The 27441-nt window shown below is 44.8% G+C and overlaps 10 protein-coding genes across 10 annotated transcripts; 5 read left to right on the forward strand and 5 right to left on the reverse strand.

The window, feature by feature from the left end:
- Window positions 1-269: 269 nt before the first annotated feature.
- Window positions 270-668, reverse strand: JR316_0006607 (uncharacterized protein; the record flags this gene model as incomplete). Its single annotated transcript, XM_047892353.1, has 2 exons — window positions 270-577; window positions 650-668. The coding sequence occupies 2 exons, from the start codon at window positions 666-668 to the stop codon at window positions 270-272; spliced, it is 327 nt and encodes a 108-aa protein (XP_047747635.1).
- Window positions 669-4560: 3892 nt separating this feature from the next.
- On the reverse strand, window positions 4561-5985 carry JR316_0006608 (uncharacterized protein; the record flags this gene model as incomplete). Its single annotated transcript, XM_047892354.1, has 1 exon — window positions 4561-5985. The coding sequence occupies one exon, from the start codon at window positions 5983-5985 to the stop codon at window positions 4561-4563; it is 1425 nt and encodes a 474-aa protein (XP_047747636.1).
- A 126-nt stretch (window positions 5986-6111) lies between these two features.
- Window positions 6112-6570, reverse strand: JR316_0006609 (uncharacterized protein; the record flags this gene model as incomplete). The annotated part of the gene is made up of 3 exons (XM_047892355.1): window positions 6112-6158; window positions 6207-6477; window positions 6529-6570. 3 exons carry the CDS (start codon window positions 6568-6570, stop codon window positions 6112-6114), a joined length of 360 nt encoding a protein of 119 aa, XP_047747637.1.
- Window positions 6571-12158: 5588 nt separating this feature from the next.
- JR316_0006610 (uncharacterized protein) lies at window positions 12159-12479 on the reverse strand (the record flags this gene model as incomplete). Its single annotated transcript, XM_047892356.1, has 1 exon — window positions 12159-12479. The coding sequence occupies one exon, from the start codon at window positions 12477-12479 to the stop codon at window positions 12159-12161; it is 321 nt and encodes a 106-aa protein (XP_047747638.1).
- A 912-nt stretch (window positions 12480-13391) lies between these two features.
- JR316_0006611 (uncharacterized protein) lies at window positions 13392-14685 on the forward strand (the record flags this gene model as incomplete). The annotated part of the gene is made up of 6 exons (XM_047892357.1): window positions 13392-13479; window positions 13535-13576; window positions 13630-13868; window positions 13921-13999; window positions 14053-14378; window positions 14437-14685. The coding sequence occupies 6 exons, from the start codon at window positions 13392-13394 to the stop codon at window positions 14683-14685; spliced, it is 1023 nt and encodes a 340-aa protein (XP_047747639.1).
- A 1218-nt stretch (window positions 14686-15903) lies between these two features.
- Window positions 15904-17161, forward strand: JR316_0006612 (uncharacterized protein; the record flags this gene model as incomplete). The annotated part of the gene is made up of 5 exons (XM_047892358.1): window positions 15904-16102; window positions 16157-16392; window positions 16447-16525; window positions 16579-16931; window positions 16997-17161. The coding sequence occupies 5 exons, from the start codon at window positions 15904-15906 to the stop codon at window positions 17159-17161; spliced, it is 1032 nt and encodes a 343-aa protein (XP_047747640.1).
- Window positions 17162-17322: 161 nt separating this feature from the next.
- JR316_0006613 (uncharacterized protein) lies at window positions 17323-18091 on the reverse strand (the record flags this gene model as incomplete). Its single annotated transcript, XM_047892359.1, has 4 exons — window positions 17323-17413; window positions 17486-17631; window positions 17703-17869; window positions 17932-18091. 4 exons carry the CDS (start codon window positions 18089-18091, stop codon window positions 17323-17325), a joined length of 564 nt encoding a protein of 187 aa, XP_047747641.1.
- A 2279-nt stretch (window positions 18092-20370) lies between these two features.
- JR316_0006614 (Exoglucanase 1) lies at window positions 20371-21658 on the forward strand (the record flags this gene model as incomplete). Its single annotated transcript, XM_047892360.1, has 6 exons — window positions 20371-20482; window positions 20533-20669; window positions 20723-20880; window positions 20936-21463; window positions 21525-21588; window positions 21650-21658. The coding sequence occupies 6 exons, from the start codon at window positions 20371-20373 to the stop codon at window positions 21656-21658; spliced, it is 1008 nt and encodes a 335-aa protein (XP_047747642.1).
- Window positions 21659-23118: 1460 nt separating this feature from the next.
- Window positions 23119-24627, forward strand: JR316_0006615 (uncharacterized protein; the record flags this gene model as incomplete). The annotated part of the gene is made up of 4 exons (XM_047892361.1): window positions 23119-23313; window positions 23371-23813; window positions 23863-23973; window positions 24027-24627. The coding sequence occupies 4 exons, from the start codon at window positions 23119-23121 to the stop codon at window positions 24625-24627; spliced, it is 1350 nt and encodes a 449-aa protein (XP_047747643.1).
- A 1890-nt stretch (window positions 24628-26517) lies between these two features.
- On the forward strand, window positions 26518-27250 carry JR316_0006616 (uncharacterized protein; the record flags this gene model as incomplete). Its single annotated transcript, XM_047892362.1, has 4 exons — window positions 26518-26677; window positions 26747-26913; window positions 26976-27124; window positions 27181-27250. The coding sequence occupies 4 exons, from the start codon at window positions 26518-26520 to the stop codon at window positions 27248-27250; spliced, it is 546 nt and encodes a 181-aa protein (XP_047747644.1).
- Window positions 27251-27441: the final 191 nt, after the last annotated feature.

The raw sequence follows: 27441 nt of genomic DNA on the forward strand, positions 1-27441 counted from the left end.
GTACCGCAAGCTAATATTACGGCTTGGACTGATCCTGTGATTCATTTACGGGCAGAATATGACGGCCCGTGGACGAGTCCTGCGAGCAGTCGGCTCCGAATTTTGCCGTGATGCGCAGACGGGTCAAATATGACGGTCCGTCATGGGCCAGCGAGGGGGCCATTTATTTATAAATGGCCCGTGTGGCAAGGGCTAAATTAGCCGTTCCAGCTGGACCGTAGGGGACGGGCTATTTTTAGTTTAGTACTTATTGTAAATCACTCCGTATGTTACGTTAATTCATCATTTTTAAATATATCGTAAGGTACGTAATTATACAACTGTCCTATGTGCCACTGCTGTTTCTGCATCCCCGCCCCCGCTATCCCAGTAGCAGACAAACCCTCCCAGCCCTGCACCTGCGTCGCATTCGCCACAAGCCCATTATTCAAGTCCAAATACGTCCCCGTGCGTATGTTCTGCAACGTGTACACATCGCATCTTCCAGGAACAGATTTGATCAACCATTGCTGGTTGAATGTGTCCTCGGTGGTGGATTCAATGTGGAGTTGACATGGTGTGCCATTTGCTGATCTCGCTGTGTGGCCGATGATGATGTCAGTATAGGTCAACGTAGCATTTGGAGTTGGAAATGGGTTGATTAATTTACCTTGGGATAGGGCCAACATCATGTTGTTCCCATTGAACTGCTTCCTGTTGGAAATTGTATATACGTGGTTTGCGATGAAAGCCATACTGGTTTTGAATCTTCAGCTAAAGACGTTAAAGTATGAAATGAATGTGCTGTCTTATCTGCTCACTCTCCATACGCACCCTTTATACCATCCAATAAATCCTATCAAAATCGTATTTCATGAGCATTCTCGTAGATGAGGGTAAGTTGTCACTCCGTGATCGAAGCTACTGTTGGTGTGGAAGCACGCACCAGTCTTATTTAGACAATTGTGTTATCCCAAGCTTCCCATAGCGTCGTTTAAACCATCGCGGGTCCAGATACCTTCCAAAATTGTGCCGACAGACGCACCAGGTTATCATCCGTTCGTTTCCATCTTTTCATATACTTCATAGATGGCATTACTGGGCTGGGGTGTGAGTTATCGGCCCATCTTATAGACTTCAGAGTGTCAATTTGATGGTCGGGTGAGGGATTTGGCCGATGAAAGAAGGATAGCTTAATCCAAAGAGGTGTGTGCATACCAGAAGGCGGCAAGATGTTGATCAAGCGGTACCTGACGGTCAAAGTACAGGTCTATAAGCCAATAGACACTGAAAGGGGTGTACAGGGGGCAGGAGTAGCTGCGTAGTCTGGGTCGATCAGTCTGCCAGTATTCACTGGAGTAAAGCGTAAGGAGGTAAAGCAGATGAATGGGGAACTTAAGGAACCCTTACCAAAACAGCTTTGAAACGTCCATGAGATCGGGTCATAGCTGGACGCTACAGTGCATGTCAGCCTCCACATATGGGAAATGAATACACATCAGGCCTAATGATGTAATGGCACAGAGACTGTCTTGTGCAGCCATTTCCTTTAGCTTCTCTTAACGAATGATGACATGGACACGTTGAGGTTTAGAGGTAGAGAAGCGTTCGGTGCAGTTTCCAACATCATTGAAACTCCGCTTTGAGCTCAGTTCCACGGTCATGCGACGGACAACAACGATTGAAATATGTTTCGTGTCGTGATAGCTTGACGAATTGCATTATCAACTTGGTACCATGCTTCATATCGCAGTTGAGAAAGAACATTCGTGTAAATACATATTGGTTAACGCCTAGATAAAATCGTAGTAGCTGTGAATGATTGATTGTATCACCACTCTGTGTGTGAATGCCCGTGGGACTAAAGGGTAACAGAGCCGAAGCTTATTTATAATTTGCAACTTAGATGTATAGCAGGATACTCGACCGTACACGGCTGAATGCGGGGGCCTTGAGAACTTCTGGGCCTATTTGTCACATCCAAAATAATGTACTTTTGGAAACCGGATCCTGCTTCCGGTGCTAGACGCAATCAAACGTGGTGGGGTGGGTGCTTTCAGCAGCAGAAAGGAAAATCTTCTGAACCAAACGTACACTATTTGTAGGAAACTGGTCATGCTGATGATGAGCGCTGATGACAGGCAACTGATCTGGCTAAGAAGCTGAATATCATCACAGTCTATAGAAAAGTCAAGGAGTTCATGACACTTTATGCCATGAATAGAAGCTGATAATCAAATGAGAGGAACATATCAGTCTCACATTTTCCCGACATTGATATGAACCTATCGATTTCTTCGTCCCGGTTTCAGCGGTGTCTTGGGGGATATTCGGCCTACATGTATTAAATGCAAATGTGAACCGACCAAACGTCTACTATCAGGACCTCGCACATGTGATTTCCCCTGCGTAAAATTATCCACCCTCTGAATCCGGATCCACTAACGATTTGATTTGTTAAATTGTTCGGATACCAGAAGCTATGGGTATAGGATGACAGGTTACATCAATAGATTCGTTCAATGTTGGCCGAACTATTGATCATGATATTCAGCGCCGATGGCTAGTTTCCTGAATAGAAAGCCAGCAATTCCTATAATAATGACTAAGAAATGTAGGACATGTTTGTGCTATTAATACGTACTGATAATCAAAGGTCAGGAGCATGTAACATTGGAGCTACATATATTGGATCTGTACATTGAAAACAACGGAAAGAGGCCATCATCCCTCCATCCTTCTCACACTGTGGTACTTGTAGTTCCATGAATTCGACATCTGCTTTACCCTCACAGGAGTCTCTGAAGACACTGGTCCACACTCTTGAAATAATTCAATTAACTAGAATCCTTAGAGGTGCGCGACCATCCTACCTTGTTGACTGTCCGCTAGCTTACTGAATCAATCAGTGTCCGCTGTCTGCATTATCATGTACGATTATAGTATGTTGTTGTTGTTGTTTGGTGAATGCAGTTCCTAATCATTCAAAGTCATCACATTTGACCAAGAGGTAGGCGCAAACATCCTTGATTCCTTCGCTCAGATTAAAATACTGCATACTGACACTATATGAATGATCTTAGGTGTCATTCCTATGGGTAAGCAGTCAAAATTCCTGTTTCATTTGATCATTTCATATTTATTTTGCTCAATATGTATGATAGAGTAAACGACCCTCACTCATAAAGATACTGTTCTTTTTGGTTAGTGAGATTACGCCTTTCCCTTCAGAAGCGAACAACCGTGAACTGGTAAATGGTAGAATCGCTATTATTTTCTCGGGACTTCAATGTTAGCTTTTTCCTTTGCATCTCATGCCATTTACTGATTTATTTTCTAGATATGTCCTTTATGGTAGCTAAAGCATTCTAAGTAATGAATTTATTCCCCATCGCTGATTAAAAGAATCATCTAGGATTCTTTTTTCCGGCTGTGAATGATAAAGTATGTGTGTTTGCAAAGAAATTGTTGTCGTTGTTTTCTGACTTCTTGATTCAGTTGTATGTCTTTTTGCACCTAGATGTTGTGAACAAAATTCGCTAACTCTGTTCTATGCTTTTCGTCTCAGTTGTGAGCCATTTAGTTACAGACCTTCCATGAGTGCAATATCTGACTATATGTCGCAGGCCTAAACTTCATGAGATGGCAGGCATGGACAACATTTCTAGGAACATTATTTTCGCAAGGCAAGCATCACCACGTCTACAATGCAGAGAGAATTGATATAGTTTCATATGTTCAGCCATTCTTCAGGTCAGACTATATGCCCTCTATTCCAAAAGCCGGAAGCTACTTGCTTTCCTGCTGCCCTTCTACGTTTTATCATCCCTGGGATCTATGTTTGTTGTCCGTCAAACGGTAATACAGCTCTCAGTCGGTGAGTATTGCTGGTTAACGTTTTCAAATACAATTTCTGATTAATTTCGAGTAAAGATCATAATGCTATGGCAATCCCAATACCAGGAGGACACTTCTGCGTCGTTGCCCATAGTCCAACATTTATATATGCATTTTGGATACCAGCCTTCGCTTTTGACTGGACGCTCTGCGCACTAGCTATCCGTAGAGGATATTTGTGTTTCAAAAATTTGAAATCATATGGCCCACAATCCAGCTACACAACGGGTATTCGCATTATGGATATCCTAGTTAGAGACTCTGGTCTTTATTTCATTGCGTAAGTCGGAGAGACGCGTCATGACTATTGGGTTATCTCATATTGACCACTTACCAGAATGGCTGTCACATACCTCGTTTGCATGGTTATTTGGATAGTGGATTTGGTAAGATATCAAAAACTGTGCTTGTGTCGCTGATAGGCCTTCTGTTTCTTGCTAGTGTCGAGTCTGACATTACCTCTCATTTTACAGGAACTTTTTGATGCACCAGTAGGGTTCTCAATTGCCATGTCTTCCACTCTTTGCAACCGCCTGGTACTCAGAGTTCACATGGCTTTATCCGAACGTCCTGGTATTCCATCGAGTTAAAACGGTTTCCACAACGAGTAGACCCTGAAGGACATGGAAATAATATGTACTGGGAGAATCGTGAAATGATATCTTGCTACTTAACTGAAATCAACTAGTCAGCTTCATTATCAATGTTGCGGACAATCTTCAACATAAATAAATATACAATTCTGACTTGCACCAGCTGTTCAAACACAAACCACCCTAAGTCCTTTGAATCTTCTGTGGAATGAAAGTAGCCTACGCGCCTAAAGTCTCCCCCCTCAGCAGCAATAACAATTAAACCAACCGCGTACGATTCTTTAAGGTTCCATCTCACAGGAACAGCCCAAACCTCTTCAACAGATTCGCTTTCCTCGGCACTATCAGGATATGAACATGCGACACAAACCCGTTCTCCTTCTCGGAAAACAAACAAATCAGGCATCTCCGCCGTAGGATTCCACGTTACCCTGACCAGCGCAGCACGCAACTGCAATACCCCTCCTACTACCCCACCAAATATGACCATCTCGCTGGCTAGCATCACACTGCAGTAGACAACCTTACACTCCGAAATACTGTATCTGTCAGTGTCCAGCCTTGAATCGTCTTCCGTCCCTGTATTGACATGTCCGTCGACTGCCGCCCACGACCAAGATGGCGCGCGGTACTGCACTGGACGCGGGTGCCTTTTTGCGTAGTTCTTGAGCCAGAGGAGGTCTTCTACCAGCGTATGCCGCCATATACCGGCGAGGTACTCGCTCCTAGGCCAGACACGTTGGAACTGAGCAGCCACACCCGAAAGGGCTACCAGCTTGTCAGAAGGCGCGGTCATGTTGCGCTGGGAATAGTCTTCCAGGATATAATTCCATGCGCGTCTGGCTTCATCCATCTCCCGCTGCGAGGGGATACTATCCACCCCACCTGTGTAAGTGTTAAAGACGGCCCTGGGCAGCCGCTTTCCACTGACAGATGGACACACGGCGTCTCCGATATTTACTGTTTCTGTCTGACAACAGTACTGCAATGTATGTGAGGCGTAGATCATAGATCTTGGTGAAAGCATGCGCTCCTGTAGACACCAGGCGCGACTGCTGACAGGCTCCGACAACTCTTCATACTGTTTCCAGACTGGCGAGAGACAAACGGACCCCAACGTTCGATCCGGACACAAAAACGGCACTCGTGTGTCCCTCTCCACAGTTGAATCTGGTCGGTCTTGCATAAACCCTTCGCTGACCCTTCCAGCACTTGCGGCGACGATGGTGAGGTGCGCATCGTGGTAAATCCGTCTCATATCGGAAATCTCGCAGTTTTTATCGGCCTGAGAGTCCTGAAGAATGCAAAGAGCATCCACCCAGAGGTATCGTAGCCCATAACGATGGGTGGCAATGATAGCGTCTTGGATTGTCTTCGGTAGTTCCTCGAGATCAAGTTTTTTCATACGCACATCGATGTTCTCGGTTGTAGTGCATGGCTGCGGTTCTCCCCACACGTAACTCAGTGCTACATATTCATCCATCATGCCTTTGGTGATGAAAATCCTTGGTGTCATTGGTTTAGCACAGTCAATAACACGGGTTGGAAGCCTGCTTTTCTGCGGCTTTGGGCACCCATGATGATAAGTAATGCAATGTGCCATACAGTCTAGTGCTTGCCTATAGCTCTTAGGGGACAACACTCAGCGTACAAGGTCCCTTGCGTTGATATACCGAGCAGCAGCGTCATCTAAAGATCATCAGTGAGGTAAGCACCCGTAGAAAAAGTCGAACCTGCCCTCTTTAGTATAGGTATAAAACGTCGCACTCGGCCGACCGTTAATCCCCAGCCTCAAGGTCTTCCGCCCCTTCAGCATCGTACCTGGATTCTCAATCTGCGTGCGGAACCCAACCGTCACACTGAGTTTGGCCTCATCGATAGGGATCGCCTCATCCTTCACAGACAAAAGAAGCTTACACCAGGTGCACTCAGCCTCTGCAGAGTTCTGTACGTCTTCCCATGTAGTTGAGTAGGAGGATCCACCGAGCAGGGTCTGCGATGCCAGAGCCTTTTGAAACGGGATAAAGGAAAAGAGATTGCTTCGGCATGTTTTACACACGATAACTGGGAAATCTCTAGCCTCAACCGAGATATCATTCATGGCTAGAAACAGAGATTATCTGGAGGCAGCACGGTCAAGAAGGGCAGTGTCAAGCAGGTGGAAAGTCAAGGAAAAGCACCGAAGTATGCAAGGCTCTCCCAGTTGGGAATAGAAATGCATGCAGTCGGTTATTTTAAGTTCTAAACCAATATATATTTGTACACTTAATTGACGTCTTAACACGACCTTAAAGGTCTCAAAAAGGGCTTCAAAAGCGATACCAAACGTAAAGGGAACACTGATACTGATGCACTGCGACCAGATTAAACCGATGCGCTAACAACGCGCCATACATCCATTCAGCGTATACAAGGGACTGTAAATACATAGCACCGTATCCATCTTCACAAATCGTATCCCGTACTGTCTCCGCTGACTGTAATTATGACCATTGGCTCCTCGCTCGCAGGCTATATATGCCTGTTTCCCTGGGGGAGACGGCGGAACGTAAGTTGATTAGTATCCTGCTTCCTAGTATAGCCGATACGGCCGTCAGATAGGGGATGGGAGCATCCAGCATTGGCTAGACGAAGCGTCAGCTGAATGACATTTTTTGAGTCAATCTAGTAGAGTATTTTCTCACTGGGGGATAGTAGTTCCACCACAGTATACTCATAATATACGCCATCGCAATGCTAAACACACATACGTCATAATCAGCAAATAATATCCTCTTTTCATCACCAAAATGGATTTAAACACCTACACAATGAAGTATAGGACAGAGTCCCGCACCATGACCTCCATGAGTGACTTACCCTTAATAAAAATCGAGACATTCGAACCAATTTTACTACCCTTCACCGCCTTCCGGATGGCCATTGCACACAGAACGCTCTCAAACAACAGGGGCGGGATCCAAAACTTTGCATAGAAGCGAGTTAAGCTGCTTTCCTCCGGGGCACAGTACGTCCCGCCAGGGATATTTACTACTTGTACTGCCATGAGATTTTTGTTAGTGACATGGCGGTATTTCTGGATGCAATGGAGCAGCAAAATTGGTTTGCGTACTCACCTACGACCGAAGTTGTAGCTACAAACCATATTTCAACTGCTGTTGTGGCGGCGAATCCTACTAGCAATCCTATGAGAACCATATGATTGAAGGAGTACAGTGCATAAATCCGCATTTGCAGGATCACTACAGGCAGTCAGAATTGCTTGGTTAGCAAATTATTTGAGACGCTTCAAAGTTGGAGAGATGTAAGAACACGCCTTGATTAATTACAGGGGTTAACATGATCGTGACCACTTGCCAGAGGGAGAATTGGTTGCCTAGGTGGGTCAATGGATATTTGTGTAAATTACACAATGATTAAATGGATTCGGAATACTCACAGCTAGGGACAACATCAAGCATTATTTAGCATTCAGCTAATTATTTCAATCAAGGAGAGTCCTTTCTTACAACTAATAACACATAAATGTTAATATTTACTGAGCGTGAGATAGAAATATACCTGCTGGGACACCTTTAGGGAGAGATATGCTAACAGGAACCAATCGTAAGCTCATTTAAGGGGTCCAGAACTGTTAGGCGCACCATAAAGCTCTACTCTGCAGAGAAAAAATGAAATTTAAACTTTATTTGAGGCTAGGCAGAACGACTTGCAATGCTGTTGCCAAAACGTAGTAACGATTTTGCCATTTAAGTAGCCTGTGAGATAGTCGAAGTATAGAATAATCCAACATTCAAACCCACCACGAAGAACATTATTTTTCCAAAGGTAAGTTTTCCTGGCTGTCCGAACACAAGCTCAGATTAGACCTATATTTCATCGAGAAGGAAAGAGCATAGGTAGCACCCAAAACAAAGATATTTCGTTGTCCAAAGTGATGACTACGAATTTGGAGATCAGAACGTTCACAAAATAGTATATCGAAAGTGAACTTTACCATAGTCGTAGAGATACCACACGATAGGAGCCACTAGAAGTAATAGTTGAGTGAATGCCTCCCAGACAAGGAATTGGAATGACATACATCGTGCGTATTCAATTTGTTTGATTACACGAAGGAGGCTGATTAATTGTCCTGAATCCATAAAACGGAGATAGGAGAACCTGAGGTTGAATCGTACACTTCTACACCAAGCGAGGTCTCTCTTGTCGCTCTCGGTATTTATCAACCGCAAATATGGCTTGACATTGTGCAATGTTTAGCAACCTCCGCGGCGTGGTCTATGTTTGGGGTGTATCAAGTCCTGTTTAAAATTAACAAAATGCCACGAATGCTGAAGGAAAGTCATGGTGGTGTCATACACAACAAATGAATGGTTCTTGAATTGATAGTTTGATACCATGGTCTCTGCGAAGCATACTCACAACTACATTTATCACGAACCACTAGGTGTTCATATTCCCTCACGGCTGTACTAATAACTTTTGCAAGAGAATTCATGTGGAAGGGGACATTGAACGGTTTGAGAAGAGTCTAAACTGGTGGTGTTTATCCCAGAGACAAAGCATTTCTATGTATATAAGCCTGATTACTTGCCTATATTCTGATCCATGGGTACCTCGAAGACCTTTAAATTTGATGATTTCCAGTTTCCCGTGATGGCTGACAGATTATCAATGCAATGCGACAGAGGTCATTCTCCATCTGATGGTTGGAAAGGAGATTAGAGGGAGGAAGCGATACCTCGCCAGAGGGGATCCGCCACTGAATTAAGCGTTGTGGGAGAATATATTATACATAGCAGAATCTGGTAAGCTATAAATTATATGACGTGATCGGTGTGTACGATGCCCTTCTAATTAATCCTTCAAGGTCATATCTCTTCATCACAAAACATACAGACGCCATGACTGAAGTCACTTGAAGATCACAAGTTGTTACCATCTTACAGACACTGCGGGCGCCGACCGCTGTAAGTTAAACATACAGCAGAAAACTTACATGTCTTATGTAAGTTTCGCTGTAAATTCAACATACAGCACACGTGTATGAAAAACAAACACTCGACAAAGACATATTGTGTTTGGTGGCTGTATGCCGACCAAACACAATTGCTGTAAGTAGACTGTAAATAAAATAAACACCTAAATTACACAAATTGTGTTTGTCCGGTGTTAGTAAAACATACACATTTTCTGTAAATGACACAAACAGCACTTGCTGTAAGTAAAATTTACATACAAAGAACACTATTTGTGTATGTCAGACTTACACCATTAAATGAATTGAAAAACTTGTGTAAGTATAACATACACAAATTGTTTTCTTTGTGTGTAATTTCTACTTACAGTAAGTGCTGTTTGTATTACTTACAGACACCGCTGGCGCTCATACATATTTTCAAAGAAAATAAGACCCAGTAATTATGTTTCCTACATTTTTTTGACGTATTTTATTGGAATATAGGCTTCGGGCTTCCCTAATTGGGTAACCCCGGACTCTATATACGAGAAAAATATGTCAAAAACCAACAAGAAACATAATTACCGATACATATTTTTCTATCAAATATGTATCAGCGCCAGCAGTGAGAAAATGTGTATGTTTTACTAACACCGGACAAACACAATTTGTGTAATTTAGGTGTTTATTCTATTTACAGTCTACTTACAGCAATTGTGTTTGGTCGGCATACAGCCACCAAACACAATATGTCTTTGTTAAATTTTTGTTTTCCCGACACATATGCTGTAAGTTGAACATACACCTAAACTTACATAAGACATGTAAGTTTACTGCTGTATGTTTAACTTACAGCAGTCGGCGCCCGCAGTGAGAAGTGTCGTTGGATATGAAACTTTATGCCGTAAGAGACAGATATGTGCCCTAATAAAACTCCAAATGATACAACTGCGGGGACTTGAAATGAAAACGAAGTCTTGCGACAATCAATTGGAAATCGGATTGACAGCCTTGCAAAGCTTCTACGAGGGTTTCATTCAGGTTTCGTCACATCGGCATTCAACGGCGTTATCGGACATACACCTACGGTGGCAAATCAAAGCAATGTCCAACTCTCTAGAATAAGCAAATATGTAAGCCCATTCTCTTTTTAAATCCCAGTATTACAATTGACTGCTGGGGTGAGGAAGGAGCGAGTGAAAAGGCCAGACCGGTATCCAAGACCGAAAAAAAGGTAGCACGTGATCGTAGAGTTTCGGTATTTCCCGTCGGGTATTCTCGAGGCTTTTTGCAGGTCCCAACTTTTTTTAGTTTTTGTCTCTTTCCCCGATGTTCTGATGTCGCATACACGAATGCCGGCGACGAAAGTGTATACACCTACTGTTAAAATTTATGGGCATTTTTCTCTAAACAACTCGGAGAGTAAAAGTGAGTTCCTCAATTTTGGTGTGGCTCTGACCCCTATTTTCAGTAGCTTTGCGACTTTTAGCTCGCGGCAATTTATCCAAATTTCTCCTTATCTCCCTACATCCCTCGATGACACTTCTGCTGTGCATATACCTCTCAGGATGTCGGCTCAGGCAATATTTCCCCGTGTAATGATGTGACCGGTCATATATGGGTTGGATGCGGGGAGTAGCGTGATTCTGAGGAGTGGCACAGCATATTCCACCGAGTCGATCGGTGTATCTGCTTGCGTGTGCAGCAGTATTCGATTGGAATCTCCTGGGATACGCTGGTGTCTTTCCTCATGCGCTGAAAGATTTCCCTTCTGCATCCCAAGGTGCATATATGCGCTCTGTTGTCGGGCTACAGACATCATTTACCATGAACCCTACCCGCATTGATGAACTGAACCATCTACTGTCAATTTCGTTGTCTCAATCTTCCGCCTGCTCTGTTGCTTTGCCACTTCCAGGGTTGTTCACTCTGTGGGAGACCTTGTTCTGAAGTCTCACGCGCCTAGTTGAGGCATCCAAATTATCTGCCTTTCTTTGCTGCATATGTCATCCTTGCTTCGCTACGGCTAAGACTGTTGTTTAGTCTTGATCATTCCCACACATTGCCGCATATGGACATGGATATATTCCCTCTAACTGTCGACTGTACATTCCAGCCATCATTTTCTGCGTTCAACACCATGACTTTCCTACTCACGTTGCTCACTGACGAGACGACAAGGTTTTTGTTAATCGCCGTTTCTTTTCTCTTCTCCTCCATATCCAATACTCAGTCAGCCCGAATGCGTGCTCGTATATGCGTCTTCATCTGGTTGTTTCAATACCGATCCGTAAAAACTGTTCACAGCCCCCTTCTCCCTCTCCTTCCCATTCTGCTTCACACCCACGACTTGATTTACGATGCATCTTGGGCCTTGGGTAGCACTAATTCTGATTGTTGATGTGGCAATTGGCGAATCCCACTTGTGGATCGCCTTCTCTGCCTTTTTCACATCTCCACCGACCATTTGAAAGGTGAGGTATCCAACAAACGAATCGCGCATGTACGGTGAGTTTCTTCTGATGGACGTGAAGTGTCCGCGTATGTCCACTTTGAGGTACTCAGTACGTACACTACTCTGCGAAACGCGCCCTTTCTTGCGAGGTACTGCTTCCATTAAACTTCGGCGACTTCCGATTTACTGGTTAAGTCCAATATTCTTTCCTTGTCATAGATTCAACGAAAATTCGGAAATAGCTAAATCCATATCAAGCTGATATGTTAGACTAGGGGATAGTCCAAAATCCGTCTCCAGCGATGTTATTGGGTGGGAAAATGGGCTGGTTTAATGTTCCAGAAATGATAACATTATTAGTGAAGGTGAGCGTGAAATCGTTACTACCAAGTGGGCCGCTGAAATCACGGGAGGAGATGAGGTCGTCCTCGTTGGTGTAGGTCAGCGTTGCAGTATCGCAGATGAATGTCTGCACACTAGGTACGAATGATCCAATGAACGTTGCTTGCTGACCACTCGTAAGCATGAAGATCGCCGTGAAGGTACTGGGGCTGTCTGACTGGATACATCCATTAGCTGTCATTTGGGACATGGCCGTTATTGCTTGAGATCAGCCTGTTGGTATTGAGCAATAAGTATACATACAGTAAAATGAGACTTACTTGCTTGACTTGACAGACGAAGTGTATGATTTTCCGAAGTTTTTCTTGCATTTTCCGGGCTTTTATAACCAATTTGATACCACCAAGTCGCCCGTCAAGGGCTGAGATCCAAACCTGGAAATTGCTCAGGAGAAGTATTCGCTTCATGCATTTGACGTAAGTACATCTGTTATCGCGCCTCTCATCATCAGTGTCTTCTAGGTCCAAACTCTCTATGAAGCACATATTCCACTGCACAGCCTTTTAATTTGTTCGTGTACATCCTCCATTCATGAGCGCTGGTTTGTCCATATACTCATCCAACAACGCGAAGTACCTCTTTGGACTTCCCGTATGTTAACCCTTCTTCATTTCTCCTTCCAGGGGTACATTATGGCCGCTCGACCCTTCTAATTGGATGTTGAAAACCTGCGACTGAGCGCTCGGTATTGGCACATTACGCAGGCACTATATTTAGATCAGCTCCTTGGCATCATGTCCTTCAAGTTGGCATAGAACCAAAAATAGAGCGGTACGAGACCATCCGACATGACAGGCACAGGCAGAAACGCTATGTTCAATTGCACTAGAACTTGCAATGAGGCGTCTTCTGCAAAGTTTTGACAGATTCCTGATCAGCGTTTCAACCACAAAGAGGATTATCTGCGTCGATCGCCCTATTAGTCTTCGCATGCAAGTAGACGGAGGGTCTTTTCTCGGTCGCTACGTTGGTAACGTTCCCCTTAAGTCGATCTTGCTGCACGGCATTCTTTGGTTACCGTATGTTCTCGCTACAATGGCAGACCCGGTTGGAAACACTCTATAAAATGAGCTTCATTCGGAGGGTATAGCACATCGTCACAATGTCTGCACCCCGCTATTCCGTTAGCGTCCAAGAGAGTATCATCAGTGCTAATATCAACAGCTCTATCCTTCTCACTTTGCTGATGGGTCAGTCTTTTTTACCTAGTTAATTTGAAATATTTCTGATAGGCGCTGTGGTTAGGTGTGTACACAATGGTGTACGGCGGAACGGTATACGTGTATCGTATGTCCGTTTATTCACACTCACTAAACCCGGACATTAACATATAAAAACAGTCAATGAAAAGCCCTTGAATACCAGTAGACGGGTGGTTCTAAGCGCAATTTCTGCCCTTTACATTCTTGCCGTTCTAGATTTCGTTTTGGAATGGTACTTTTTGAACGTAACATTAATGGTTCATGGAGATACGCGCGAAGACATTTTCAGAGCAACGCTGATGGATGTTCCGTTGTGGCTTGCGATTATCTTTGAATGCATACAAGACTTTATGCTTGTCATATCAGATGGGCTATTGGTATGTTGTTTTATTAGAATGCGTACATGGTGGGTCTAATGTAGATCAACAGATATGGAGATGTTATCACGTATGGGGCCGATCGCTCAAGGTTATTGCCCTTCCATCACTGCTATGGCTAGCAGAGATTGGTCCGTGAGCTGCTGATTCTTGCGATATATCCAACTAATACAAACATTTACAGGCCTATCTATCACCAACACAGTGCTAGACGGACTGACAACAAATTTCGCACTTCAGATCGATATTCCAATATGCCTCATATTCACATCGCTTGCAACCACTATAGCCTGCACGGTGCTTATAGGCTTCAGAATATACACTGGTGTCGATCACAGCTGGCGGTCAAAGACGGTATATAGCCGGGTGCTGGTGACAATTGTGGAGTCTTCTGCGGTATATGCGGTCGTTCTCCTGTTCCTTGCGTTGACTTTGGTGGTCCCCCCATTGTACACCTTGCCTCTGTATGCAATTGGATACTACGTTCAGTCAACCCTTATTGTCGTTTCAGTACGTTCGCAGCATAATTCTTGTCTTATTCTATATAATCCTTACTTGTCGTCACCAGGGAATGGCTCCAACGGTCATGGTTGCACGACTTTCGATTACGAACAGCAAAGCGGCTTCATCTGCAACCGTTACACACATCACCGGACTGAACTTCGGCTTGAATCATGGAAAAGACAGTTTTCAAAGTCAACGTTCCATCAGCGGAGACAACACCTATTCCATTCACAGACAAGCCTCTGTAAATGATAAAAATGCCGACATAAAGGAGTCTCATAGAACTCAACAAAGTGATCAGAGTCCTGTTTAAATCATGCTTATTTAAAGTAAATAGAACGGTATTTAACGATTTAGTATACGCCCTATATGTACATTATGAAGACCTAATGCGCGGATATTTTTGTTTGCATACATCGTTCCCCCCCTCCGCACGTCCTCATACCGACGAGCAAGAAGACATGCTACATCAGGCTCGCAAGGCAGCAAAGGTGCGTCACCTCAATTACTCCCTTCTGGATCCAAAACACATACCATATATCCAGCATATATGCTGACCGTGCCGTCAGCCACTTCCGTGTACCCCTACTGTTGGGTTTACAAAAATCCCAGCTTTGATCACAACAACCGGACATGTTAATGAGATGTTGGAAGAGCAAGAAGACAGAGGCACTAATATCAGCATCTAGTCGATTCTTCAAGCAGATATATACTCAAAAACAAGTGAACTACACATTCTACTTTTTTTGCGAACACACACAACCAACGTGACGTACGTTGATTCATTCATCTCTTCCTCAGTTCATCAACGCTAGTTGTCACGAATCTGATCCCCTCGATACAGAGGTAGCAGAACAGAACTGATACTCACACTTATGACAGCAGTCGTGTTGGTGAAAGACTGCCGGTTGGAAATATCCACTACGGATCAGTTTATTTGGCCATCAACTTGTCAATGCTCTGAATCCAATCCCACCAAGTATTTTGTGATATCTGTTGAAGAGATTTTCAAGAGGTTTTCAACGGCTTACGCCTCTGGAACTTGATAAATTTCCTTGTAGAACGCCCTTCATTCAATTAAGTGTTATAATTTCCTTGGGGGGAATGTCTTTTATTTATTTAGGAGACAAATGAGCCTGCAAATTCTATGAATTTAGCCGTTTCAGGGGGACAGGATGGGCAGCTCATGATGATCAACAGCAGTAAACGTCGCTGAGCTTCGATTCTAACGTACAGACAATCTAACTATCACAAATGTAAGATATTTGGGCTGCTGGCCGAGACGGCTACAAGTGAAAGCCTGAGCACTGCTCAGATTCCCAGCTCAATATGGCTACAGTAATGATATAATACACCTCATTATTGAAATAACAATCATTGCCAACAGTGTGTCATTGTGAAATGACAGTTGGTTGAACCCAGGACCTTTACGCGCTCCACACTCTACAGGTTTAGCAATGCTTTTAGATGAACCCTCAAATATAAACATGGTCTCATCCTATCTTTCAGATGTTACCGACCCACTTCAGAGATGGCCAGCCAAGGAGATTTGTCGATACCAGCCAACATCGAAAACCACATATTATACGCCAGTTTAAACAGCTCTATGCTTGGAAACCTCCTGATTGGTATTTTCCCGAATTCGAAAGCGGTATTGAGCATCATGATTAATATAACGAACTCTGCAGGGATATATACAGTCACCTATGGTGGCACTGTGTACCTTCTCTGTAACCTCTTTAGCTTGTGTTAAAAACTTTACGATTTACCTAGGATATTTACAGTCTTCAAGAGCACATCTACGGTCTCTCGGCAGGTGGTTTTAGCTGCAATATCACTCCTTTATCTTCTCTCTATTACCGATGCTATTTTGCAATGGTACTTCCTCAATGTATCATTCATCGTTCATGGAGACTCGAGGGATTCAATCTTTTGGGAGTCTCTTAGTGCACCGCTGTGGTTATCCACCGTTAACAGCGCACTGTTAAGCGCATCGTTTATCGTCTCAGATGGACTCCTCGTATGTACCCAGTCTAGATACACAGCTAGCTTTATTAAACCCGCCGACTGACAGATTTGGAGATGTTATCATGTCTGGGGAAGGCGCTTAAAAGTCATCGCATTTCCCATAATCCTTTACGGAGCAGAAATTGGTGTGTTTCTCTTTCTGACAAGGCCATTCAACGGATTCTCAAGCTGCCTACAGCTCTATCAGTCGCAGATTTAGTCCTCCAAGCAACCATTCCTTTGATTAGCAGCCCAGAGGAGGCAAGCATAGAGAATAAAGTTGCGACTGCCCAGCAATTCACATCACTCGGTACCACGGCCACAACCACATTCCTCATCGGATGGATGTTTTTCTCTGCGTTCAAAAACGGAGCCCTGCATTCGGAATCGCAATACACTCGGATTCTAGTGATCATTGTGGAGTCCTCTGCGATATACTCTGTGATTCTGACATTATCTGCTGTGGCTGGTGTGATACCGCAGACCTACACCATAGAGTCTCCGCTATCCCAGTGGGACTACTATGTAACAACTTTACTGATGAATGTATCAGTAAGTATTTTTTCTGATCGCAATTGGACGCTACTTATTATCTGAATCAATGCACGATAAACCAGGGTCTCGCTCCGACTGTCATGGTCGCAAGACTTGCTCTTAGGAGTTCCAAGAATGCAAATGCTTCTGATACACGTTCCGATGACGATATGCGTTTTCGGAATGCTCAAAGTCTAACTGACACAGAGAAAGGGCTCAGAGGGGTCATTACATTGGACATTGTTTAATAATTTCTAATAGTCCACGACCGCTGTAATCAGAAGACCAGTTTACCGAGCTACTTGGTCTGAAGGTCTAGGACTAAAAGAAAACTGTATTTCCGTTACTGTACACATTGGTAGTATTGCTCCAACACCTTCCTACTAATACAACCTCATTATCTCGCATATTACACCACTATCCCCAGAGCCAGCAAAGTGAGGTCCAAAGAAAGGTCATCCAGGAAGTTTGCGACATCAGGGAACCCAGCATCACGGAAACTGGGTTGTAAGAAAGATTCCAATTGGTCAGAAAAAAGTAAAACTTTGTTCCAGAAAATATATAATGCTCACAGCTGTGCAATTCCATCGGTCACTCCAAGGAGAACTCCATCCACGCCCGAGATAATTTGGCTTAGAGCTGGATCGAGTCCAAGCTCATCAATCAGGTCGTCAAGTCCCGGGATGACCAGAGCGCCTTGCAGAGTGCTGCTGATTTGCTGAAATTGGCATATCAATTTAAACCCTCACTCTTTTAATTGAGTTATTCTTGATCTATGCAAACACGTACCCCGATAATTGCAACGATAGCCGCTGCTGCTTCCGCATCGGTATCCGTAGGCGCGGGTGAGGTGACAAGTGCCAACGAAGTGTGCGCTGTGTTGGCATTGCTCACGACACTAGCAATTAGTGGTGATATCGAACTCTTGGTGGCTACTCCGCTTGCAACGATGGATTCTATATCACAAAGACAATACAGGTGAGCAAAAAAGGCAGAGCGCTCAGAGGATGCATCTTACTGATCTCTGGGAGGATGAACGACGTCTGCTTTTGAAGCGTGTTCAGCGTTCCCACAATGCTCGGAACTTGTCTCGAGCTTTTTGGTTCTGGTGAAGGGATTGCATAACCAGAGAGTGTTCCTAATGCCAGAAATGAGACAATGAATTGCAACGCATGCATGATGAGTGTAGAAAATCCTCTGAGACCTAGGAATACGGGAACTACGAGATCCTCGTTGACTTGCTCTTATAGATCCTCGCTTCAGAATGAATTTCACTTTACAAGTCATTCTGTGTGATAATTCACTCTTTTGGGCGAATTACTCGATGGGTGCCATATGTTCATCGAACTTCTCTGGCTTTGAGACAATCGTACCCGTTAATTATATTTGGAAATCATTCTAGTTCATAAATAACAAACCTCTGTGTGAATGATGGATTTCAAGAATCCAGGAGTCCGAGATGGTAGGTGATCACATCTAGAAAAACGGGTGAACATCACAATTTATCCATATATATCCTCTCTCACCATTTTTTTTGCACATTCATAAACGCTCGTCATATACTACAGGTATTGGTTTACTCGGGATCACAGACTTTGATCTTCTAACTATAGAATGATAGGTGATTTAATGATGCATCAATCATTCGGAACGCCATTCCCTCAGCATTGTCTTCTTGGGGTCAGCTGAACTTTGATCTTGACGACGGGAAAGGTCAATGGGAACCTCCGAGTCAGAGTTTAGGAAATCGACGGATGCAGTCTCAGAAGTGGTGTAAATGACACAGCACCCATACCGGAAGCGTGGTGGGAAACCGATTCAGTAACCTTGGTAAAGCACTCCTGGAGTCAATCTTTGGTTCATTTCGCAAATCTAAATTAACGCACTTCCCGAGTCTCCGAAGGCGCATCTCACATATAAAGCAACGCTGAAATTCTCAGAGTAATCATACATCAAACAAACACGTCGGGATTTTCCGAATATAAAACTCACTTCTATGAAAGACTCGTATCTTGCACAGATATTCAAAGTAGAATTCAACGCAGAAATTTCTTTTACCTTAAAAAAGATGAACTCTTAACTTATCTAATACATCAAGTACCAGATTAAGATGTCATAATGAACTCCAGTTTGAGTGGAAATCAAACTGTAGTAAATGCCCGTATGTTAACTGGAAGACAAAACAAGAGAAGTTCTTGCAGTTAAACTAAAAACATGCTGCGACTCTATTAGTCAGATTATATAGCGTAATTACCTACCTGACTTGGCTGGAAATCAATCTTATATCTTGATTGTGGCCCTGATATCACCGTAAAAGATTGCTTTCCAGCTAATCCGGGTAGGTTTTGGATGATATTGCAGTGAAGAATGAGTAAGGTGCATACTTCATGCGCCAAATAACATTCCTAGGCTTACATGATTAACACCCGATAAGATTACTTTGATCATGTATTAGATTTATTGCAGCTGCGAACATCTTCCTGCCTTAATGGTTACCTACCGTTGACAGATTACGGGTAAGCCAATTGTAATAGCTAAATTGTCGGATTCAATATCACAGCTTTCCATATACGCTTGTAATAAAATGGCTCTTCCTGGACAATTATCGGACTGACAAAAGTTATTGCCTCCCGGAATCTAACCACATGCGAAGCTCGTCTTTTACTTGAACTATTAATAGATCTGTAACAACATACTGAGGTTATTACAGGTCAGCCAAAGGTTCAGCTACACCATAAAGACGTCCTTGACTATGAAAATGAGTATTTTCACAGGTTTGTTGATATTTTTTTCACGTTCTTTTATCTTTCTGTCCTTGTTTACCTCAACAGTACAAATGCAACATTTGGAATGGCTACGTCATTTGTTTGGAACAGAAGTGCGGACCAAGCAAATGATTTCTCTAGCTGTCATGTTTTTTTGTCGCCATCACGTTCATCAATGACTTCCATTTTCACCTTGTCTTCGCCACAAACTAAACATTTTTTTGCAATCTACGAATTCTTGTTTCTCTGAGGTCCGAAACCCATGCAATAGTCCCCTTGCCCGTCTGCACCCTATTCGCCATGTGTCCCGATTTCACCATCTTCAGCCTTTTCCGGTTATGTTGGGAAAGGGCTACCACCGCCACCAATCGTTCACAATCAGCTTAACGCCTATTCCAATTCATTCTGAGCAAATTGCACGGCCTCCGACTACAAGCCGACCTTTTTCATCTCTGGCAGCGGAGTAGGTCATGCTCGATACCCTCTCTCCATCTCCACACACCCGAAGATGTTCCCCAGAGTACCCCACGCACCTCGGAACATTATCGCAACGCGTAGTTGACGATTCCTCGCATAATATGGCTTCGGCGAAGTCAATAAACGGGATTTTTACTTGTGTTGCTATAAAACAAGTGAGTGGTTTTCAATCTTCGTTCTCTTCAAACGCTCACTCGGTGTTGTTCAGGGTCAATATGAAGTCTGCTTTTTGCCTCCTATCTCTCTTGGTGTCCCAGGCCACGGCCGGAACCATCCTCTGGAACGGTTTCTTCAACTCATCATTCACAGTTGCTGACTTTGACAAATGTGAGTCTACTAGTTAAATTTTATGTTCCAGTTATTGACTCCCTATCTAGGGTCTTGGTCAAACCAGATCGCCCCATGGCAATGGTACATCCACGGAAGCGGAGCGACCTCTACATACCTTGGTGTCTCACCCAACTTCAAGAACCCCGCTGATACTACTGATGCTCAGGGTCTCAGGACGACCATCGTGAGCAAACGTCGTGGTTTCCATTTAAGAACATTTACTGAAACGTCAACTAGGACGGAACCGCATTCTGGAACGGTCAGACCATGGAACGCACTGAGGTTATCCCCCAGACCAGCGCTAACCTCGGAACTGGTCACCTCTACTATCACTTCTCCCTCTCCACCTCCTCGACAAACGCTCCTAACCCTGGATTCGAACACCAGATTGCATTGTATGTATTTATCTCTTTTCTGATTGACCTTCTACTGAGATAACATTACCTACAGCTTCGAGAGCCACTTCACCGAGCTCAAATTCGGTTTAATTTCGGGTGAACAAGGTACCTCCGACCCCCTCCTGCGCTGGGACATCGGCGGAGTCTCGCAGTGGACCACCACCCTCACCCCCAACACCTGGTACAACTTCGCCTACGATGTCGACTTCTCCTCCAGCACCGTCGGCCTCTGGTTCTCCACCGGCTCGTCCCCACTCACCCAGGTCGTCGCGAACAAGGCCGCGAGCCCGTCGACCAACTCGGCCGACTGGCACATCGGTGTCCTCCGCCTGCCCAACGGCGGCACCAACTCGGCGCCTGAGGACTGGTTCTGGTCCGGCATCTTTGTCGAGCAGGCGCCCATCACGACGAGCATTGCAGGGCCTCTTGCTGGAAGCGCGCCGTCTGGAAGCTCTACCGTCGCACCATCGTCGAGCACAACCACCAAGCCTTCGACCACCTCCGCCCCCGCGTCCACCACCAGTACCACTGCTGGCCCCACTCAGACCCAATGGGGTCAGTGTGGAGGCAACGGATACACGTAAGACTTTATTGCTCATCCTCAGAGCTCTGTTTCCTGATTGAAATTGTTCTTTAAACAGCGGCCCAACCGTCTGCGCCAGCCCATTCAAGTGTGTTCCTGTCTCTCCCCCTTACTACTCCCAGGTATGTTCAAGATTTTACGCAACCAACTTCAATTTTCTTATAATCAATTTCTTTTTTTTAGTGCCAGTAAACGAAGTCTCTGGACTATTGGGAACAGTAATATACACGCCTGGAACGGGTGTGCCCGCGAGACATGTAAAACTCGTTACTGTATACCAATATCAAAAGGAAATTGTGAAAGTGTCCAATCGCCGAATGAGTTGAAGCGAAGAAAACGAAAACTTGAAAAGTGCAAAGAACTATTTTATCGCATGGAGCATCAAGATACCAAAGTTGTCTGCCCTTCTAATCAAATCCATTTGGGTTATAAGTCAAAGTGACAATGGCTTGCATGTATGCGCACCTCTTCACCTCAACATAGCCTGGTCACATGTACTAAACCTCTTCATTAACAAGAGCACATCAAAGTAGTGCAAAAACGTACTGGTCCATTGGTGCTCGGGGAGGCATCTGTTGCATACATCAGTTAGACCTGTTTACATTCGATGAATTTATGAACCACCTGGATGTACATCTGCTCGACAAATACTGTAAGGTATGTCATGTTGTTCGCATTCAAGCATACCCAACTACTTTGATACTAGAGACTCAGATACTCAGGGAAAAGGTGTACCTTCATGATCATCCCAAAGCTATGAAGTCAAGAATAATTCTTAAAAGGTCTATGCCACTGGGACCTACAGTTCAAAATATAGAACACTGTCGTCAATCTAAACTGCAAAGAGGATGTTGATGCGTACAACACACTCGTACATAGACGCGCTCCTGGATTCCAAGTCAGCCGCTTCTGCGGGGAGCGGTTAAACCATTGAAGCATGATAAAAATATATCTTGAGCGTATATATACCCTCTAACACGGCCCGTCCGGAAGATGTTTTGAAGAACAAAGAGGCGACGCATCGTATTCCAGTACACTCTTCCTCAATGGTTATCATTCAAGTTGATTGTTGACTTCTGTTGAGTCAAGATTCTACGTCGAAGTCCTACTTCTCAACCCCACTGCGCACTCGCCCTTCTGAACGACTTCCCAGAACAATGAACAGGAATAAATTGACTCCACCAACTTATTCTCTCCACAACAGCTGGTCTAGAGTTTTGACACATCTTCTATGTCCACCGAGAGTGCGAGTCTGTCACTGCGCATGCCTAACTCTTCCTCCCTGGACCGCGCACGGCACGCATGCTCCGCTGGCGGCTCCGCCAGGCGCCAGCACGGATATTTAGCACGCTTCGACTCCTCAGGTGACCTCAATTCACCGACGCTTAACCACAGAGAACACACCACGTCACTGCAATAGACAACGAACTGGATAATAAATGCCCTCCTGTTACCACTCACCACACGTCGCAGCAAGACGATTGTATTCTTGTATTCTTGGTCCCGTTTCCATCGAATTTTCGATGCAGTGTCAATGAATCCCACAATTCACATAAATTTGGGCGTCTGAACTGCGTCCTCCGCTTGCTCTCCCCTCCCCTTACATCTTCCCTCAAATTAAAAAAAAAACAGGGATTAAAATAGCACTGTAAATGGCGCTATCAAAAGCCATATCGACGCTCCTCCTCCTCCTAGCCGCGTTCAGTGTCGTGCATGCACAGACGGCGCAAGTCAATGGACCAGCGAAGAAACCACCGGCCCCCGTCCCACCCCCAGGCCACTGGGTAGACACCTGGACGTCAATGCCCCAGCTCACAGAACCCGCAAATCTACCCCCACCTCCATTTGTACGTCCCCGTTCAACTAAATAGCAAAAACTCCCATACACATCAAAAAACCCACAGAACAAAACAAACTCGGTCTTCGCCAACTCGACGATCCGACAAACTCTGCACACCTCCGTCGGGGGATCGCAGTTCCGCGTGCGCATATCCAACAACTTTGGCGTGACCGACCTCGCCATCTCTCAAGCGTCCATTGCACTCCCAGCCTCAGGCGCCGCGGGCGTGTCCTCCATCCAGCTGCCCACGCTCAAGCCGATCACATTCAGCGGTAACGCGAGCATCATCATTCCAAACGGCGCGCTGGTCGTATCCGACCCTGTCGACCTCGGCGTAAATGTGGACCCGCAGAGCATGGTAACGGTGTCGTTATTCCTGCAGCAGGGCCAGACGACGAACGATGTGACGTCGCATCCGGGAAGCCGTACGACGAGCTGGTTTAGCTTCGGGAACTTTGTGAATGCGGAGAAGATGACGGATGCGTCGTTGCAGAGCGTTGCGCATTGGTGAGTGTCAGGTTTGGTCTTGGATGTGTTCGAATTGAAGGGTACGTAGGTACTTCCTGACTGCGCTGGAGGTCTGGGCTCCCCCTACGACGAGCGTGTTTTCCATTGTGGGAGATAGTATCACTGACGGAAGGGGAAGCGATGACAACAAAAACAACAGGCAAGTTCTACTCACTTATCCATCCTTCCCTTCTCATCTCCTGCTTCGAATAGATGGCCTGACCTAGTCCTCGCCAAAATGCAAAAGAACGCTGCGACGGCCAACATCGCAGTCGTCAACCAAGCCGCGGGCGGGAACCGCATCCTTGCAGACGGACTCGGCCCCAACGCACTAGGCCGAATCGACCGCGACGTCCTCGCGCACGCCGGAGTGAAATACGCGATGATCTTCGAGGGCGTGAACGACATTGGCACCGCGCCGCCGACCGTCGCTGCCCAACAAGCCGTTGGCGACCGCCTCATCCAGGCATTCAAGCAGATCTCCACGCGCGTGCACACATTCGGTATACCGCTGTTCGCTGCGACTATCACGCCGTTCTCAGCGCCAAACTCGACGATCCAGCCGTACTCGGACCCGACGCGCGAGGCGACGAGGCAGAGAATCAACACGTTCATCAGGACGAGCGGTGTGTTCGACGCGGTGATTGATTTCGATGAGGTGTTGAAGAACCCTGAGATCCCAAGCCAACTGAACCCCAACTTCAACTCTGGCGACTTTTTGCATCCTAATGTGGCGGGCTATCAGCAAGTGGCGGATGCGTTCCCGTTGGACATCTTTGATCAGTTCAAAAACGGTGTTAGCGGTTTCAACTAGGGACAGACATGTCGTTCAGGAGAGAAAAAATACTACTGGATATTTGTTTTCGTTCCTTGGGATGGTGTGAGAAAAGGGTAGCTTGCTGATCATTAGGAGAAAGCAAGGAGAAAGACGTCCGTTTTCACGACTCATTCCGAGTCATTCGTTTTGATTTGGTTTCGATGGGCCCGTTTATTTTGACTCCGACACATGCCGATTGGACGGCACTCTCTCAAAACAGTGATGGCATGTTCCATTGAACTTGGTCATCAACGCGCGTCAGTGAGATTTTGGAGACTAATAGCCTTTCCCGCACGATAATTCACGGCTGAGCAGCGATTGTTATCATACAGGAAAGCTTTACTTGAAATAAGGACATGTCAAACAATGAGCATAATCTCTGGCTAGATGGTCGTTTCGAACGTGTATTCCACATTCCTACACAGGAGGTGTACATAAGTCTATGATTTAGCCCAAAGAACTCTGCTTTCCGACATCATATAAAACTCGACATTTTCTAGTGTCTGAACCCATAAATATTAAAGAATGATTACCATTGAAACGACATAGGTGTCAAGATTTCTTACCGGTATGCTTGAGCCGAAATTTACAGTGATATCAATCAAGAAAAAGTATAAACATGAGGTGGCAAATCAACATTACAGATGATCGTCCTCATAATTCGGTCATGGGAAATAAGGGCAGTTTTTTTTCGAAGTCAGTAGAGTGGCTGTGTTGCCGGGCCGGCAAACATCAAGCGTTATAGTAGTGTGACGTTGCAAAAGACATTGATAATAATAAACGTTGCCCGCTTTATGTCAAGTTTTCCTCACCAATACAGTTAGTTATGAATCATAGTATATATGAAGCCTGTAATGGCCTTCCTATGTGAACCCTTTCTGTATGTTCGAGCAGACTGTATGTGTGACACCGTGTGACCATCAGCTTTTGCCGATCCGGCAACACTGCCACTGCTATCATTGTCGCAAAGGTGCGGTTGGTGCTGGTTGGTGGTTTGCAAATCTCACCAAGCAATTTTAGCACTCGGGAGCTGAGACCGGCTGTTTGACGACTGTCCAATTGATCAGAACATTTGGTTTCTCCTTAGCAACAATGAAGAACCCTGAACAAGCTTCGGGAGCTGAAGTTAAGTGCCAGCATACTTGGTGCATCAACAGCTCCAGACAGCCAGGTTAATCGAAACTGGTTATTGTTAATTCATCCGTGTCTGCCAAAAGTTGACCTTTTTGATCTGTCCTGTTCATGGGTGCATTCTTCCATATTAGCAAACATATTCGGTGGTGCGGGTGAATAGAATTCGTCAACCTCAAAATATGACGCCCATTATTTGTCACCTTGGAAAGGAATCCCATGAATTCGGCATCAGCACAAATTGTCCAGCTGACTGTATACAGTTAGTTGGAATGATTTGATCATTCTGCAAAATGATAATACGAGTCAAAATTCTCACAGTTATACTTAGGCAGCCTGAAAATCTGCAAGTTATACGCTTGAATCTCATTATCAAACTCGAATATTGCATATTCTGCTACTCCAGCTTCTTCAACTGCCAGAGATCTTTGTTTGTTTCATGTCAAACGTCTTAATCAGATTCTAAGTCACAAATGTGAATACTCACAACAATCAGTGCACCCGTACAAGATGACTGGTGACAGCGCGCGTAAATGAACTATGTTTATTCTGAAAAGTTGAACAACACGATGGACAGAGAAGGCAGATGGTTCATATGGTCCTCGTCAGCTTCTTTCGCATTCTCCCGGAGAAAATCTGGTACAATAATCCAATTTAGTAGCGTGAGCCTCGTTTACCTTGCTTTACAGTATAAAAGACGAAGCTTAGCTCTCATGTTCTCCAGCGCTGTGTCCCGAGTCAGTCGAAACAAAGACAATGCTTACTCTTCAGATCTTCGCTTTTATCCTCTCATTCAGCGCATTGGCAGCGTTCTCCAAGCCGACCACTGAATCCAAACGCTCCACTGATGATCTTTCTATAATGGACGTCGTAACAACTCTGCACAGTCAGACATCCTTGATCATACCTGAAATCAGTGAGTGAACCCTTCCTCTCTACTAAAATACAAATATTAACTGTTCTAACCTACCTTATCTCATTTTAGATTCTCTTGTCGCGAGCGGTGTTGCTACAAAAGAGTCAATCTCCCCATTAATCTCTAGAGTCGTAGACAATCTCAATCAGGCCCACTCATCATTGGTGGCGATAACTACGCCGGCCTCTACAGACACTGCGGCCGGCGTTGGCCAAGTTATGGGCGCCGTTGTGTCGGTAAGCACTCAAATTGTGCATTTAGAGGTCACTATAGGGCTTACCAACGCATCGTTTGTTAGGATATAACCACAACGTTCACTAATGCACAAACAGTAATCCCTGACCTCGACGTTGTACTGCAACAGTTTGCTGTTGATGATGCAACCAATCAAATCCTGGTGTTTTTGGATGACCTGCTCAACGATGTTCTTAATTTCGTCACACAAGTGTGAGTGTACGATGGAAATTAGGGCTGCGCTTCTTTCACTGAAATTTCCCAAACAGCCTGATCCATCTAGTAAATTCCTTGATCGATCTGGGATTTAAAGAAATCCTGCAAAGCCTTGGGCTATAACAGCTGTACAGATTAAACACGCGATTTCAACTGTAGTATTTGTTCTGAAGATATCATGTCACTGAATTGAGCATCAAATGTATTTACCAATGATTTGACTGTTCACGATTGATGAAAATATTTCAATCCCCAGTTATTGGGGTGCAGTTATCAAAATAATAGGGAAACCACCAAGGGACGTCCGAGTTCGT

This window comes from Psilocybe cubensis, chromosome 6, assembly GCF_017499595.1.
Source record: "Psilocybe cubensis strain MGC-MH-2018 chromosome 6, whole genome shotgun sequence".
NCBI lineage: Eukaryota > Fungi > Basidiomycota > Agaricomycetes > Agaricales > Agrocybaceae > Psilocybe > Psilocybe cubensis.